This window comes from Amia ocellicauda, chromosome 20, assembly GCF_036373705.1.
Source record: "Amia ocellicauda isolate fAmiCal2 chromosome 20, fAmiCal2.hap1, whole genome shotgun sequence".
Taxonomy (NCBI): Eukaryota; Metazoa; Chordata; class Actinopteri; order Amiiformes; family Amiidae; genus Amia; species Amia ocellicauda.
Window position 1 is genome coordinate 18,530,007 of NC_089869.1, and position 14,896 is coordinate 18,544,902.

The 14,896-nt window shown below is 38.7% G+C and overlaps 2 protein-coding genes across 5 annotated transcripts in view; both read right to left on the minus strand.

Moving 5' to 3' along the window:
• Window positions 1-220: 220 nt before the first annotated feature.
• Window positions 221-10,007, minus strand: asah2 (N-acylsphingosine amidohydrolase 2). 2 transcript variants are annotated; one of them, XM_066692888.1, is made up of 21 exons: window positions 9,897-10,007; window positions 9,406-9,543; window positions 8,843-8,934; window positions 8,561-8,704; window positions 7,934-8,110; window positions 7,413-7,540; window positions 6,887-6,964; window positions 6,527-6,647; window positions 6,057-6,182; window positions 5,640-5,726; window positions 5,324-5,428; window positions 5,053-5,134; window positions 4,809-4,924; window positions 4,526-4,620; window positions 4,037-4,076; window positions 3,714-3,806; window positions 3,345-3,440; window positions 2,788-2,934; window positions 2,168-2,224; window positions 1,959-2,047; window positions 221-761 (listed from the first exon to the last, which is right to left on the minus strand). In XM_066692888.1, the coding sequence occupies exons 2-21, from the start codon at window positions 9,533-9,535 to the stop codon at window positions 578-580; spliced, it is 2,187 nt and encodes a 728-aa protein (XP_066548985.1). In that variant the 5' UTR covers window positions 9,536-9,543; window positions 9,897-10,007; the 3' UTR covers window positions 221-577. The 2 variants fall into 2 exon arrangements, with proteins under 2 accessions (XP_066548985.1, XP_066548984.1); XM_066692887.1 differs by having other exon boundaries at window positions 9,406-9,546.
• Window positions 10,008-10,859: 852 nt separating this feature from the next.
• The window catches only part of sgms1b (sphingomyelin synthase 1b), a 50,491-nt gene continuing 46,454 nt past the window's right edge, over window positions 10,860-14,896 (minus strand). For all 3 annotated transcript variants that reach the window (XM_066692862.1, XM_066692863.1, XM_066692861.1), the window contains exon 6: window positions 10,860-14,650. In XM_066692862.1, coding sequence (XP_066548959.1) covers window positions 14,477-14,650 — 174 coding nt within the window. In that variant the 3' untranslated portion in view covers window positions 10,860-14,476. The remainder of the gene's footprint in view (window positions 14,651-14,896) is intronic.

Below are 14,896 nucleotides of genomic sequence, written 5' to 3' on the forward strand. Positions count from 1 at the left end.
TTTCACAAAAGGAGTTTTAAAAAAAATGTTTAGAAATGGCAACTATGATACTTCATATTTATACGGAATTATATTTAAGAACATATAGGTACTTTTGAGTGTCATATTTAAAACATAAGACAGACTCATTTCCTCTCTGTCACAATATCACAAGAATAGCACTCTATGAAGAAAAAAAAGGCTTAGAAACCCAAACAATAACTGAACACAAAAGCCAATATTTCAGATATAAAAAATGAAACATTCTGACAAACTTTATTTCTTTCAATTATATTTTGAGATGTAAATATGTAATATGTATTATGTATGTAAATCATATGTTAGTGTGATCGCAGTCAAATTACGTATCTAGGTCTAAATCTGCAAGAGAGATTAATACTCACACGTACAACTGAAAAACACCATAAAACACAGGCATAATGCCACAGAGGATCATGATATCTTATATTTCAGGATCATATTCCTCAAAGTAATGCACCTCCAATCACAATTTAGTTGAAATAAACAAGCATTCTTATCTGACACACAGTTCATGCCAGAACCAGTTTGGGTCGCTTCTTCGTTTGTATAAGCTGCTTTAACCGAAGACTTCAAACACACTCGATGTCCCGTTGTATGGCGTTATCACCTGGGAGAGGCCCTTCCTCTCTTTGAAGTGGCCAAAGTGCCGGACCCTGTAGGCGCCTGAGGGGGCTGACAGAGGGATGTGCCATTCCACCGTGGCGTTGCTCTCGGCACCGCTGCCTTTAATCCAGTGAAATCTGTTACAGCAGAACAGAGCAAAGAGAGAGAGCGGCCATTTTGTATTGGTTGGGGAGGTTTCTCCTGTTTTATAACAGCAGTCACTCTACACAGAAGAGCTTGTAAACCTGTAGGGACAGTGGTGTATCATTACAGAGTTTGACAAGAGCCTCCTCTCTGCTTTTACCTGTTCTTGGAGAAGTTTGGGGTCACAGATTATTATTACAGGACAGTACAGGAGGCCCTGTGCAAACCGCGAAATACTACCAAACTGGAGCTCACTGCCTTCACACACGGCCCGGGCTCGTACACACACACCTGCCCACACTTTGCCTGAGTCTCTTTTATCTGTAACCCCAAACACGTGCAAAACAAATCTCTACATCAATCATGAAAGAGAGGGGTTGTAAAACGAAGTCACGCAAAAATGAAAGTTGAATTATCTCAGTTTGGGATGAAAGTACAAGTCGACTGAACCCGTCCCGTGTCAGAGTTCAAGGATTCAAAACACAACAAAAGCATGTCCTACTCTACACTGCTTCATGTTGCTGCAAATATTACCATAACTTAATCTCCTCTGCCGTTTCTGAAATGTATAATCCCTGCCTGGATTACCATATTAACACACTTGGAAAGACATTAAGAACAAAATCCAGTCTGCTAGCTGGTGATGCAGCTTAGTTTTAAATGTCCAGATAATAACAACCTGATTCAGCAGTTTTTGATCAAAAAGGCTTGTTTGAAAGATAACTGGTAACTTATTATTCAAAGAGGCCATCCTGATAAACAAGTACAGAGTTTCAACAAACCTAAAAAAAAAAGAAAAAGAAAAAAGAGTATCAAACAAAAACACGTTCAGAGTTGCATTATGATCCTTATAGGAAAATTCTGTTTTTTGGAGGTTAGCATAGGGCATATTTAATGTCCACAAATATTTGTTTCTGGAAAAGTCACTGTTTTTACAGTTACTATCATAATAAGAATAATATACATCTTTAAAACCGGTTTGAATCTCAGAGCATTTCCATTTTGTCACAGTAATATGTATTCCAAACCTAAAATAAAATATAAACTAACTACAAATATGCCTGGGCTTAAATCTGCAGAACACAGAGAGTATCTTGTGTCAGGTCAGTCCAATTCTGCTGCACTGTAGTGTTTCTACACAGAAACCATTCTCACAGTAAAATGATAATTACAGTAAAATGAATAATTACCTTGTCTCCCACGATGCATCAGTGTAAACTATGTTCCATGTCTGAGTCAGATTCTCATACTTCTCTACTGTCAGGAAAGTCTTCCCAGCCTTACAAAACAACACCAAAAGCTTCAACAACTCCTCATATAATTGAAAAATAAAACTTATTTAAAACTTAAATTAAATTAATAGGTGTATGATTCAATGATGTAACAATCACTTACGTACCGTGTCACCAGAGTTTCTGGGATTTCCACTGACAAATGTGACTGTCACAACCTCTCCCTGTAAATGTAAAATAGGTTTAGTTATAAGTGATTTATTTCACTTTTAATAACATTAGTGACTTTGTTGTTGCCTTGTTGTTTCATTAAAGTATTTATTTATTAGACATCCTTTACTTCAAACAGTTTTTCTGCTTATATATATAAAACATTGGCTATAAAGTGTTAACTCTTACATAAGGGGTAGAACAAAAGGTAACAGTTCTCAATGTGTATGTGTGCTGCAAGAAACTGTCAATTTGTCATATTAGTAGTGTCTGCATTTCTTTTTGTTATGTCACTTTTCAGTCTCCTGCCCCCTTCTAAACTATCGAAGTTGACTGTAAAAATGAATAGCAGTACTGTTATTGCAACAGGAAGGCGGTGGAAGGCTATCAACAGGACCTGGAAGATGCTGACGTGTCTCAGGAAGCCACCCAAAATGAAACAGGGCATAAGTGAATACACAAAACACAATCTGGCCCGACAAATAGACTCCCTCTCTCATTGCGCTTCCAGATTGGTCATAAAAATCCCCTCTGAATGGAGTCTTTCACAACCGTGACACAAGAGCCTCGTCCTTACCGCTCTGTACGACAGCCGGGCCTGTTCCAGGACTTCCCCGAACGACGTGTTGCCAGGATTTTTATCCACTGGGACGAGGGGCAGCAAGGAGAAGAGATTGGTGAAGAAGGGGGGTTCGGGACCTTGAGGGAGCTCACTCACTTTATCCTGATCAAGACACGAAAGACATTGCCAAAAAGTTACAGGAGTTGTTAATCCCTGGTAGGTTTGCAGCCTGGTCCCATAGGTCCAAAACACTTAGTCGGGGCAGGTTTTCAAAGCTGTGTCAAGACACTAAAATGCAGGTAAAGTTTGGGCCTTGATGTTAACGAGAAACTGCTGCAGTGTGTCAGTATCCTTTGCTATGGTTTAAAGGCAATGGGAAGTCACTGAACAAAGACTGTGTTGTCCAAAGTCAACTGTGATAACTTTGTCTTTACAGGAAGTGGGGTAAACGATTAATTTTTGTTTAAATTAGATATTTTATGTAAATATAGATGACTTGGTAGCATTGTGCTTCTGAAACCTGTTCATACACTCTCTGTCAGGACTCAGTGTACACCTCTATACTACGTCACCTCAGCAATGGCACGAGCAAGTCCGCTGAAGAGCTGGATGTAGGCCGACAGGCTGTGCGGCCCATAGATGGTGGAGGCTCCTTCATAGCGCTGGATCTGCGGCACAGAAAACCGGCATCAGACACAGATACAGGAAGATCCGAGAAGCACAGCCGTAGAGCAAGACAGATCCCCTTAAAGGAGGATGCATTATTTATTGTAACAGATGTTCAAATATGTACTGAATCAACTGCACCACCGTGATCGTTATGTCTCTAAATGTTGATCGCAGTCCAGGAGAGTCAAAGTTTACTGAAGTTCCTAAATGTTGAAATACTGGAATAACCGTTAGCTTGTCATTTCTTGCTGCTACACCCAGGATTCCCTTACCTGATATTCTTCATAAGTTGTGATGTAGTGTGTGTAGACATTACACAGTCCGGCAATCACCACCTCTTGATTATAAAACCGAGTTTCCAGTTCCTAGGATAATAAATTTAAAAAGGTAGATAGATAGATATATACATGCTGAACAGACAGTGAACAACATAGAAGTTTTCTGTGATTTGCTCTAATAAACATTTTTTTGTAAACAAAGCCCAGTCTGCAACTTAAATAGACTTTAAATATGAAACTCTAATGTCCTATCCCAAAAAGATAGATAGATAGATAAAGTTCACATATTTAAACACATTGTAGTTTACAGCACTTACTTTTTTGACTGCTTCCCTTAATCGTCTCCCTGCCATTGTGCTTAAAGAAAGAATGCAAATGGATCAACAAAGGAAACTGATTTGAAGTTCAGTTTTAAACCGAAACTGTATTAATGTATGCACCTGTATATTTCTATTTATTCAAACTGTTAACTTAAAAATAAGTGTTAAAATAGTTTTCGTTCTTTGTAACTGAACCAATACGTTTAAACCGGCACTTAAAGTCAGGTCCATTGGATTTTGCAGAAAGATACAAAGAAACAGCATTGTATTGTTTTAATGCATAACAACACTGAAGGATCGGCGTCAGTGTTATTTTAAGTCTATTCCCTTTAAGAAAACATCTATAACACTTACAGTATTGGACGGGATACTGTAGCAATATCTTTTAAAGTATTTTAAGCCTTGGATTTATTTAGTGTTCATTCCTTAATTAAGCGTCTCCAAGGCTTGGCCTTTCACAACACAGATCTGTCAGAGCACACCTACGTCACTTCGCCAGGGAACGCCACGATTGCAAAGTTTCCAATGGAAATAATCTGAACATCCACAATATCAGGGTGCCACGGGAAAGGTTTAGTCATCTGGAAAGAGTGTAGAAGACATTCACATGTTTCACTGTAAACTGGTCCACTCTCTCAAACATGATAGTGATTTTAACTTGAACAAAAATACTCAAAGACACCAACACTACGGAAATATGATGTTAAAATAAACCATACTATGTACATCATACTTACTAGTCTTATATTATTTGTACATTTCAGTTTACCTCTCCGGTGCTGAAGAGAATTGGTTTCGGGTGGTGGCAGGCTTGGGTTTCATTGGAAGGAGCTCCCAACAGGGCATCTCGGACCCCATCCCAGAATGGATCCCCTTCGACAGTCCCTACAGAGCGAAACTCTACAATGTCTTTACCCAACATCATCATAATCATCTAGGCTCTACCATCGTGTTTAGTTTCCTTGCATAAATGTGTAAGTGCAGAAGAGTAAAGCTTGAGTTTGTGCGTTTACCTTGAGTGAAATTGAGGGCGCCTCCCCCATCAATAGTTCCACCAGCAAAGCTGTAGCCCAGCGCTGGTTTACAGGTCCTGCCCTGTGAGGAAACACACAGATGGCTCAAACGTCCTGAACAAATAAACTGATCAGAGTCATCATTGGATAAACCAGTGTCAAACAACTGACAATGGAGGACTGTAACATGCACGTTTATTATTATTATTATTAACAATATACACAAGAACCTGTAATTCAGCTGTCCGGCTCCGCGGTGCTCAGTACTCACTGTGTGCGTCTTATTGAACTGGACCGTTACATCCGTCATGTTTACCCACTGATGGGCGGCACTGAGAGGCCCATTAACTTCCTGTCGAGCCCTGCTGTACAATTCCTGCAATAAAAATCATAACGCGCTTTGGCGAGTGGATCTGCACTGTGAGCTGGAAGATGAAGTAGAGGCGAATATCATGAGAAGTGTCTTTTAATTGGAAAGGATGGGATGATTCTTTGTTTTATACACTGATCTTTTTAAATGATTATGTCATATTTCTATTACCAGTATCAGAGTATAATTTATGTATTTATGAATTAAATGATCATACCCTGGCTTTTTTGTAGATGTTCTCGCCAATGATCTTGGTGCTTTCAAACATGTCTAATCCCGGCCCAAAGGCAACACACATTTCTCTCTGCGGGGAAAAGGAGGTTCAGTGGATTGCTTTCAGACAGCACCATATTACTGCATCTCATTTCTATTATTGCAATCCATTTTTTTATAAAGGATTATTTAACTACCTGATTCCTGGCAGATAGTTATTAGTTATTTGAGCTTGTTTGGTAGCTGCTTTAATTGACTTAGCTAGTCCAGGCAACAAATCATTTAAATTAAAACATTACAGTACACAGAATATCTGAGTTAATTACAAGTATAAACTGCGTGATTGCAATGCCTCTGCTAGACTATGTTATAGGAAACATTTTGCCCTCATTTTAGTGATTGATTCAGTAGACCTACGCACCCCCCCGATGGGGCAGGAGCTGTTGAGATTCTCACAGGACTCCCCAGTGTTGAGACAGCGGGGCCCCTTGGTGTTGGGAGTCACGTCGCCCAGATTACTGGAAGAGAAGGCGGCTACAAAGGGCCCCTGGGTACACGAACATGAGAACAACATTAGCATACAAATTAAGTCATTTAACACCTGGAGAAAGAAACCTGTTTTTTAGTTAACTTAACTGAAGTATGGTCAAATATATCAAGTGGGAGGAAATAAGTCAAACAAGCATGTTGTTGTTTTAACTGAAAATATAGGTAAGAGTGGGGCTCATCGTGTATATCGTGTATATAATGTACACAACCCCCCCAACACATGCATGCGCACACGCACACACACACACACATGCACACCCCCCACCTCAGGGACTGGTAGTGTGGGAATGATCTTCCAGATAAAACTGGGAAGCACTGCCTAGTTTACATTACGGCGCTCACCTGTCCGGGCAGAAAGCCAATATTCTTCTCTTTTTCAAACAGGTACGAGGCATAGCCCATGTTGTCGCTGCTCACCATCTGGTTGGTGTTATTCATGCTCACTGGATGAACAGCGAACCAGCTGCAATAGAGACAGCAATGAACAGAGGAGTAATCTGGGGTGCTCTGAGAGAGGTAGCTGGAATGTCTGCTGGTTGGATGTACTTTACGGTTTTGTGGACACCTGTATAAAAAGACCTGAACGGGTTTCAGTTTGAAGGAACTCAGGAACACACATGAAACCCAGGCCTATTTCACTTGCAAATGCTTTCAAAGCTCTGCCCAGGTGTCTAATGCTATTGTGTTGTACATTTTTAATACCTCAGCATACCGATCCCAACCCCATCCAAGTCAGTTAGTTTCATCACCACCAGCTGTTTGTCAGTGTTGGATTGATACCTACAGACAAGAGAATGGTTCATTACAGCACTTGAGATGTTTACATTTGATTTCCACTGTAAAGAGGCCCATGTGCTCGCCAGTCTATAACATAATGATTACTAAAGAAAATTAATTGCTTAATTGCTAAGATGACTGGTTAGTAAAATATTACGTGAAAGAAGGTCTCTCAATTATTCTAGCATGCCTTTGGGGATTGAATGTGCTTTTGGAAATGCCAGATCACCACAGCAGTTATTAGAAGTGCTTTCCATGCACTAAGTAGCCCATTAATTGGTGAAAGACATTTAATGAGATTATAGGTCTAAGAAAAGTCTCTGCTAGATCCTTTATAGAATTGTAGCTTTTTCTAGGTGTTCGTTTTTAAAGTTCATTTATAGTTTTGAAAGTTTCTTAATCTAAACTGCATTATTTAGTAAAATGTGAAGAAGAAGGTACAAATCCTTACTCTTTCCTTTCTTCCGGGGGATTATTCAGGTAAGAATATGGACTTCTGTTCAAATTGCTGTGGTCCAGTTGTCCTTTATTGATAAAGATTCTTCCAGGTATTAGATTATGATGAGCATTATCGATGCTCTGCACAGAAAATAGTTTTGTAGCAAAAAAAAAACAAGGGTAACAAAAACAAATCAAATCAGAATTTTGTGGCAAATTCAAATTTTTACAAATTAAATCTTAGCATTACAATTTAGGTTAGGAGAAATATGCATCAGTAATAGTATATAAAAGTAAGCAGGTTAGGTTGCATCTTGGCGCAGCCTATTCTATCGCTGTATGGTCGATAGCCAATCAGCAGTAAGGACCTACAGTCGTTCAAATAGATGCCCTTCCTTTAAATTAATGGTCAAATACACTTTGTCTCCTTGTAAGTAAACAGTTTTACCAGTATTTTTATGATAATGTTTTTAACCTTATGATTTGATGAAAGTCATTGATCGTAAGGAAGTGAAATCGAAAAGTGGGAAGTACCTTTACAATGCCATTTACAAGGGCCTGAATGGAGGGCTTGATGTAGCCCATGCTGGTGATCATGAACAGGGTGTACTGGAAGTAACCGGCAGGGCCCGAGTGTGTGTGAGTGCCACTCAGGACAACATTGTCTTGTCTGTAGAGGTTCCCATACTTTAGCTGTAGTTCCTTCATCACCTAATATAGAACATGCCAACAAAACAACAAATATTCACATGAGTGGAAGGGTTACATTTACCATTGCATTAAGCATTACATTAAGCATTGGTTACACAAGAACAATGCATAAAATTCAGTTTGTATTGCTATTACAGCTAATTACTGTAGAACATTAGCTAACGCATGTTCTTAAGAAGTGTGTACTAAAGAGGCCACCATAGAAACTCTAGTAAGACTTGCGAAAGGTTCAACAGTGTCCCACAAGATAAGGTTAATGTGAAGTTCCCAGTTAATACAATAATTGCCGATCTGATGAACCCTAAATGAAGCCTTGCCACTCGTCATTCAACAATTACCATGAATTTAGTTGCCACAGATCCAGATAAAGGATAGAATCAGATCTGTGTTTTTCCCTTTGGTTCTCAAATGTTTTATTTGGGTTTATATGAATAGAGAATGGCCGCCTACCTCCAGTCTCAGTCTCTGAGAAACCATTCCAATGTCAGCGCTCACAAACACAACACGCCTGGTCCCATCGTCCACTATGAAGGCTCGGCTGAAAAGCCTGGTGTGGATTCCAGCGGCTGTTTGCTCAAAATTGGCGTAGCCCATCTGAAAGAGATTGAAATAGGGACCTAGAAGCTGTTCTCCATTAGCCACACAGGCGTTTGATTTAAATAGATTATTGGTAACAATGCCCTTAGACAAGTTAATGATAAACCAAATATCCCCAGATCTTTTGCAACTTACCAGGGGCACCTGAGCCACAGGGCCGGTGCAGTCCGCTCGACCCACGCCCACAACATACGTACTCTCAAGTGGGTTCTCGGTGGGATCGGATGCTGTTTGTTTGGGAGCAGAAGAAGATATTTCAGAGAAGGATCCTGTGGCACAAAGTTTCACACTGGTTCTCTGGGATGCTGACAAGGTCTGACATTGCTTTACAGCCATGCAGAGAGTGCCATTTACTGCCAAAGCTGAATGTTGTCTCCAAATATCATTACTTCATTACAGCCATTTTAAGCAATCCCTGTAGCATCTCCCTTGGGAATAAATGTACTTATTGCATCCAGATATTCAGGTGTGAAATGTATTATTAAACCTGGAAAGAACTAGTGTTTCGGGCCCACTTTAAGCACTAGTATGGACTTGATTTTGTTTTCCCAGTAGCGGCTGGTAAAAAAGCACGGTAAGCGTTAAGCTACTGGCTATCAAAGGAATCACACCTGTTTTAACACCATCAGGTACACACAAATCTATCCTATATTAGGTCAGAATAATTGTATTTTTCATAGGAAATAGCACAGTCTTACGTTTCTCATTATTCCAGCTAACAGCCAGGAGGGTGATCAGTCCGACACTGACTCCAGTCATGAGCACAAACAGGACTATGAAGGCGATCTCCAGAGAGCTGAACCCGCAATAGGAACCCTTAGCAGCCATGGCTGGTCCTGCTGGATGTGAAAACTGGATACATCAATAACTTAATAACTCATTGTAGCTTGGACAAATGTTTTATCGCAAATATTAATTTGCATTTGGCATGTAGCTGTCCACAGCTTTCAAATGTAACTTGGTCACCACTTCTATAACATGCTTGGCAAATGACGAGATTTTATGGATTCATTTTTTAATTTGTGATCAAAAGCTTTCTTTCTTGTTCTCGAAAAAGCTCAGAAATAAGATAAGACTTTTTTAAGACATACAATGGAGTTGAGGCTTCTCATAAAGATGAATATACATACATGTAATACATACATACATACACAGACACACACATTATATATTCAAAGATTTTACTTACCTAGTGCTCCTGAATAATTAAATTAAATCGGTAAAATACTTGAGAGACAGAATCAATGTTGGAAGAACAGTACACCTCTGCTGCAAGAGCGGAGGAGATACGTTTGTGTTTTATTGCAGTTCATTTCTTCCTACCATAGTTCAAAGATAAATGATTAGATAAGTGTATTCTACAGCACTAATTTGTTTTAATGCACATCGCTATCAAATAAAAATGAATTGTAAGCATTCCTGACACACAGACAAAAAGGTCATTATATGTTGTAATACATCTATGAACAGGATTTGCTTTATATACGGTGATGCCGCCATGCTGGGTGGCAAGGTGAGGGACATTACCTGCTGACCCGCTGTTCTCCTCCTGCCTGACTCCCCCTTTTAAAAAAACAGAAGATATTACCCTCCTGAAGTGGAGAGGCAGGAGGCAGTGTGTGAGACGAAGATTTGTATTCACAGGAATGAATTTTGGCTTTCGATTACAAAATGGATTACGGACTAGATTGTGTGCTATGCGTGTTGCGTTTTTGTTCAGTTAGATATCTGTGAGGGACCCGTGTTGTGTGTAGGCCCAACGAGGAGTTAGGTTTTGATTTGGTTTGTGTATGTCCTGTTGTTTTGGAGCTCTCACGCACTGTGTATAGAGTATAGAAATAAATCAACACTTCCCCATGAACATACCTATTGTTCTTCCACCTTTCAGAGCCCTTGCATCATGTCCAACCCCACACGTTATTCCCTATGTCAATGAATAATGGCTGAATATGTCTTTATAATACAGCAGACACTGTTACATTAATCTTGTCAGTGATGCTGTGTGAAATAAGCAGATGAATTGGCAATACAGGCTGTATTATAAATTGTAAGGCCATGGAACATAAAACATTAAAGCATATATGTGGACAATGGTGCATCGTCAGAAAAAGGTTATTTGAATGACTGGAGGCAGAAAACATACACATATGCATATACTAAACAAAAACACCTTTTATTTAAAAGCCTTAAAATTTTCCATCCCTCACCATAATTGTTTTACCGTACAAATATTACCTGGTGTATACATAGACAAAAAAACATACAGAAAAGGACCTTTGCCTCACATAAAATACAGAATAATTATAATATACTTTCATTGTTAAAAAACTAATTTATTTTATGAATTGGCAATAATGGATAGAATTCTCTCCCTATATAATCGCAAAGAGCAACACTTGTAAATTACATGCATCATCTGCACAAATATAATAAATTCCATAAAGAATGAAATGTTACCGGCCTAACACTTTGCGTCATGTCAGTGGCACTCCTTTCAAGTTGAAAAAGTAGAATTTGGAAATGTCTGATAAAAACCATGTACAGAAGCTTCATAAACTGATGCATTTTTATTAAGTTATTCTCGTCCAATATATATTAAAATAATGTATTTGTATATATATTTCTCTATGGCATACTTATTGATTGTGTCACAAACAACATTTTCTTTCGATTTGAGGTTAATTCTTCTATTTTTGTCAAGAGTGAACCATCATTTTGGTTTCATTTTGTAACACGGGTTCAACGTTTGTAAAGCACATTCCCCCCGAAGAACTGAACTAAAACAATTGGTAACTTAAAATTTCACTTTTTGAATGGCTTTCCTAGCACATGACAGAAAGCAGAGAAACAGTGTTATAAAATTAAGTCATTTCAGAAGGTACTGCAGCAGTGCAGAGCTCCAACCAAGCGGTCCATAGATGTCTCCAAACCTACAGGAGAACCAATCATACTTATCTGATGAGAACCTTTGTCCATTTTGATCATTTATTGGAATCAATGAATACATTCTAATTTAGTCAGTACTTCAATATCCGTTCTAACCTTGAACTTAATACAAACACAATATTACAAGTATACAACGGAAGGAGAAAGTCAGTCGAACAGTACATTAAAAGAAGGAAAACAATGCATGTAAGGAGCCCTGATGCTTGGCAGAAGAGGCAGTGTACAGCATGCACTGATCTCGGATAAAGATAGATCTCTAGTGCCTGTAGGCCCCACTTTATAATATGTAGATCAAGATGGAAGAAGCAAACTTTAATGAAAATCAACATATACAATCCTCTATTAAAGAGTGGAACACTGAAGGAGAATTCAATACAGAATCGGAGAAGGAACGGTGTCATTGTTTTACAAAGAAAACACGAGTTTGCACACACCGTTTCTGCACATTACCCAAGTGACTGCTGAAATGCTTTGGATATTCAGCCTCATCAAAAGGATGTTGCCGTAACACAAGGAACAGTTGAGAGGACAACACTGTGACAGTTATGAAAACCTTCCTGGAACCCAGGAGCCTAATCTTTAGGGAGGACCTTCAGAAATAGAAGCAATTGAAAAAGCACTTCAGTGGATTATGTATACAGAGTTTGAACAGTTTTTTTAACTATGAGCTCAGGGCTGATAATTACTGAATGTTGGCATACATGTGCATGTTTGTAAATACTAATGAAACTGGACTAGAAGTCATATCTTAAATAACAGCGAGTCTCTGCATTAGAGCGATTCTTCTGCTCAAAACAGACATTTCTCCTTCATCTGTAAACTTGACCTAGCATTTATAGAAAGAGATGAGAATTTGACAAAGCGTGAGTGGATCAATATAACGTCATTACAATTATTAAGCTCACTCCTCAACATCAGTCAAGCCTATACTGTCGTCAAAGCATATTCTTCGATTTCCTAACACTGCCTTTGAATGTTCTGGATGCGACAAGAGTCTGACAATGACGATGTTCCAAAGATTCTACTTCAAGACATATTCACTTCATCAGGTTGTTCCTTAGCAAGAGCGATTTTCTGTCATCACGAGAAAGTGGCGATCATCTGGCGATCATCTGACAGAGCCTGTGCCTTTATGCTGGTGGGCAGAGTGGTGTCACTCTCAATACAGCAGCAGCCCTTGAAAAGGTGAATACATATTCATTTCTCTGGAACAGAATTGTTCGGGCTTGTACTTTTACATTTAAAGATGTGATTTTTTTTAAAGTGCCTGCCAAAATAAAAGCCAACACCCTACCAAATCACTCATAACAATTTTAGTTGTAATGAATAAAACAGAGAAAACCTTAAAGGAGAATACAAGTGTCTGAAATCTTCAGTGATATGATGGCAATACTGTAAAAAGGGAAATCTGCCCTGCTCTTACACTGACAAACAGCAGGGTGTGCTGTTGGTTGACATTTATTTCTTACTTAATGTATTCTTAAACCGTTAACAGTACTTTTAGCAGCTTTTAATATTCGGTGGTGTACATTGCGAATTTGAGGTATAGTCAGAGAAAGGGGCCCAGAAAGGAGAGACATTCTCATTGTCAGGCATACTGGTGCCAGTAACAGTACAGAAAACCTTCAAAACATGTTACAAATATGGGCATTCAAGTAAATGTAGTGTCAACTATAATGTATGCAACACTCAAGAAAGTCAAATAAAACCAAAAGTATTCGAATTTCAAATGAAAAGAAGAATGAGGGCAGAAAATACCCCAGCTGCAGGGGGAAAAACAAACTTGTATATTTATACAAGCAGATAAACAAACCATATATTGTGATTTAGTTCGGGGGAGGATTGGTTTTGCTCATTTGATTGCCTTAGGAAGACCAATTTCTTAAAGGCTTAAATATTACATTCACCACATTAATAAAACTTATTGGGTCAGATATTCTTCACTCGTAAGCTCCAACATCGCAAACCGGGTCACTGCTTTCACCTCGACAGATCCCCTTTATATGGTTCAAGCCAAAATAATTATGTACCTCTTATATTGTTTTTTTAAATAAACAAGAATATATGAGACCACCAACAGACTGTACAATCTAGACAAGAAGGCACTAGAAAACACTAAACATCACTCTAGATTTTTCTCCATTTGCTCTCTTTTCAAAATGTAAAAATCTAAAAGTCTTTTTTTATCTTTAAACATTAGTTTAAAAAATAAACCTGTGAAATACTTAGAAAAATTCGTTTTGCACCTTTGCCGTGTTTAGTGAGGATACTTACAAAAAAGGCTAATTTAAAAAAAAAAAAAAAAAAAAAGGAAAAGGAAAACCTTCCTGCATCTAAAATTCCAGATTCATCACATTTTCCCACAATCCAACAGTTAATATTTTAGAGGAAAAACTTTTGTACATAGTAGACCTTGCTAGAAAATGGCTTGTCACCCAATAATTGGGAGTAACATGAAATTAAATGATTTGTATAGGAAGTTAAATAAAACAAATACAGACGTTGTAATATTAGCCGGATTTACAATAAAGCAAGTTCTCTTACCTTTATGGCAAAATACAAAATATCTCAAAGGTTTAGTGCTTACAGTGCGCGTTTTGATCTGTTCAAAAATGAAATGCTTTGGAAAATAAAAATCACAGTGCTGACCAGTTGAACTGGAACAAGTCGAAAGTGAACACTAAACATGAAAAGGAATAGCAAGGAGTTCGCCATGGCATCTTCTCGTGGTAAAATTGTAGCACTTCAGGCAGTCTTTTGGGTCCCCTCTCAGCTGGAAAAGTCCACTCTCACTCGCACAATCTCCGAGCCGCAATGCTGCCGCTATGTGTCTATCCTGGTGTATCGCACTGCTACGCTGGACATTAGGGCCCGCCAGGAAAACGGCCAGTGATAGTTCCGAGGTACGATTCCTTGGACATTGTCTTCAAAGTACTGGAAAAGCCGGTACCACCAAACCCGGGAGAAAAAGTTGCTCTGTGACTTTTCTTTTAGCACCTACAAGAAAAGAGAGCATATGAATCATGAAAACTCTCATATTTAAAAAACAAATCGATGACATCAAACTACGGCTGCTCTTAGTGTACGGTGTTCCAGCTGTTGGGTACTTGTTCTGAATTTGAACACACACATCACTGGGAGGAAAAATAGTTTGTTCTGAGTTTGGTGGTGGAAATATACCTTTACATTCAGCTTAACAATAATAACCAGTATACATCTCAATTAAACATTTATGTAAGTAGT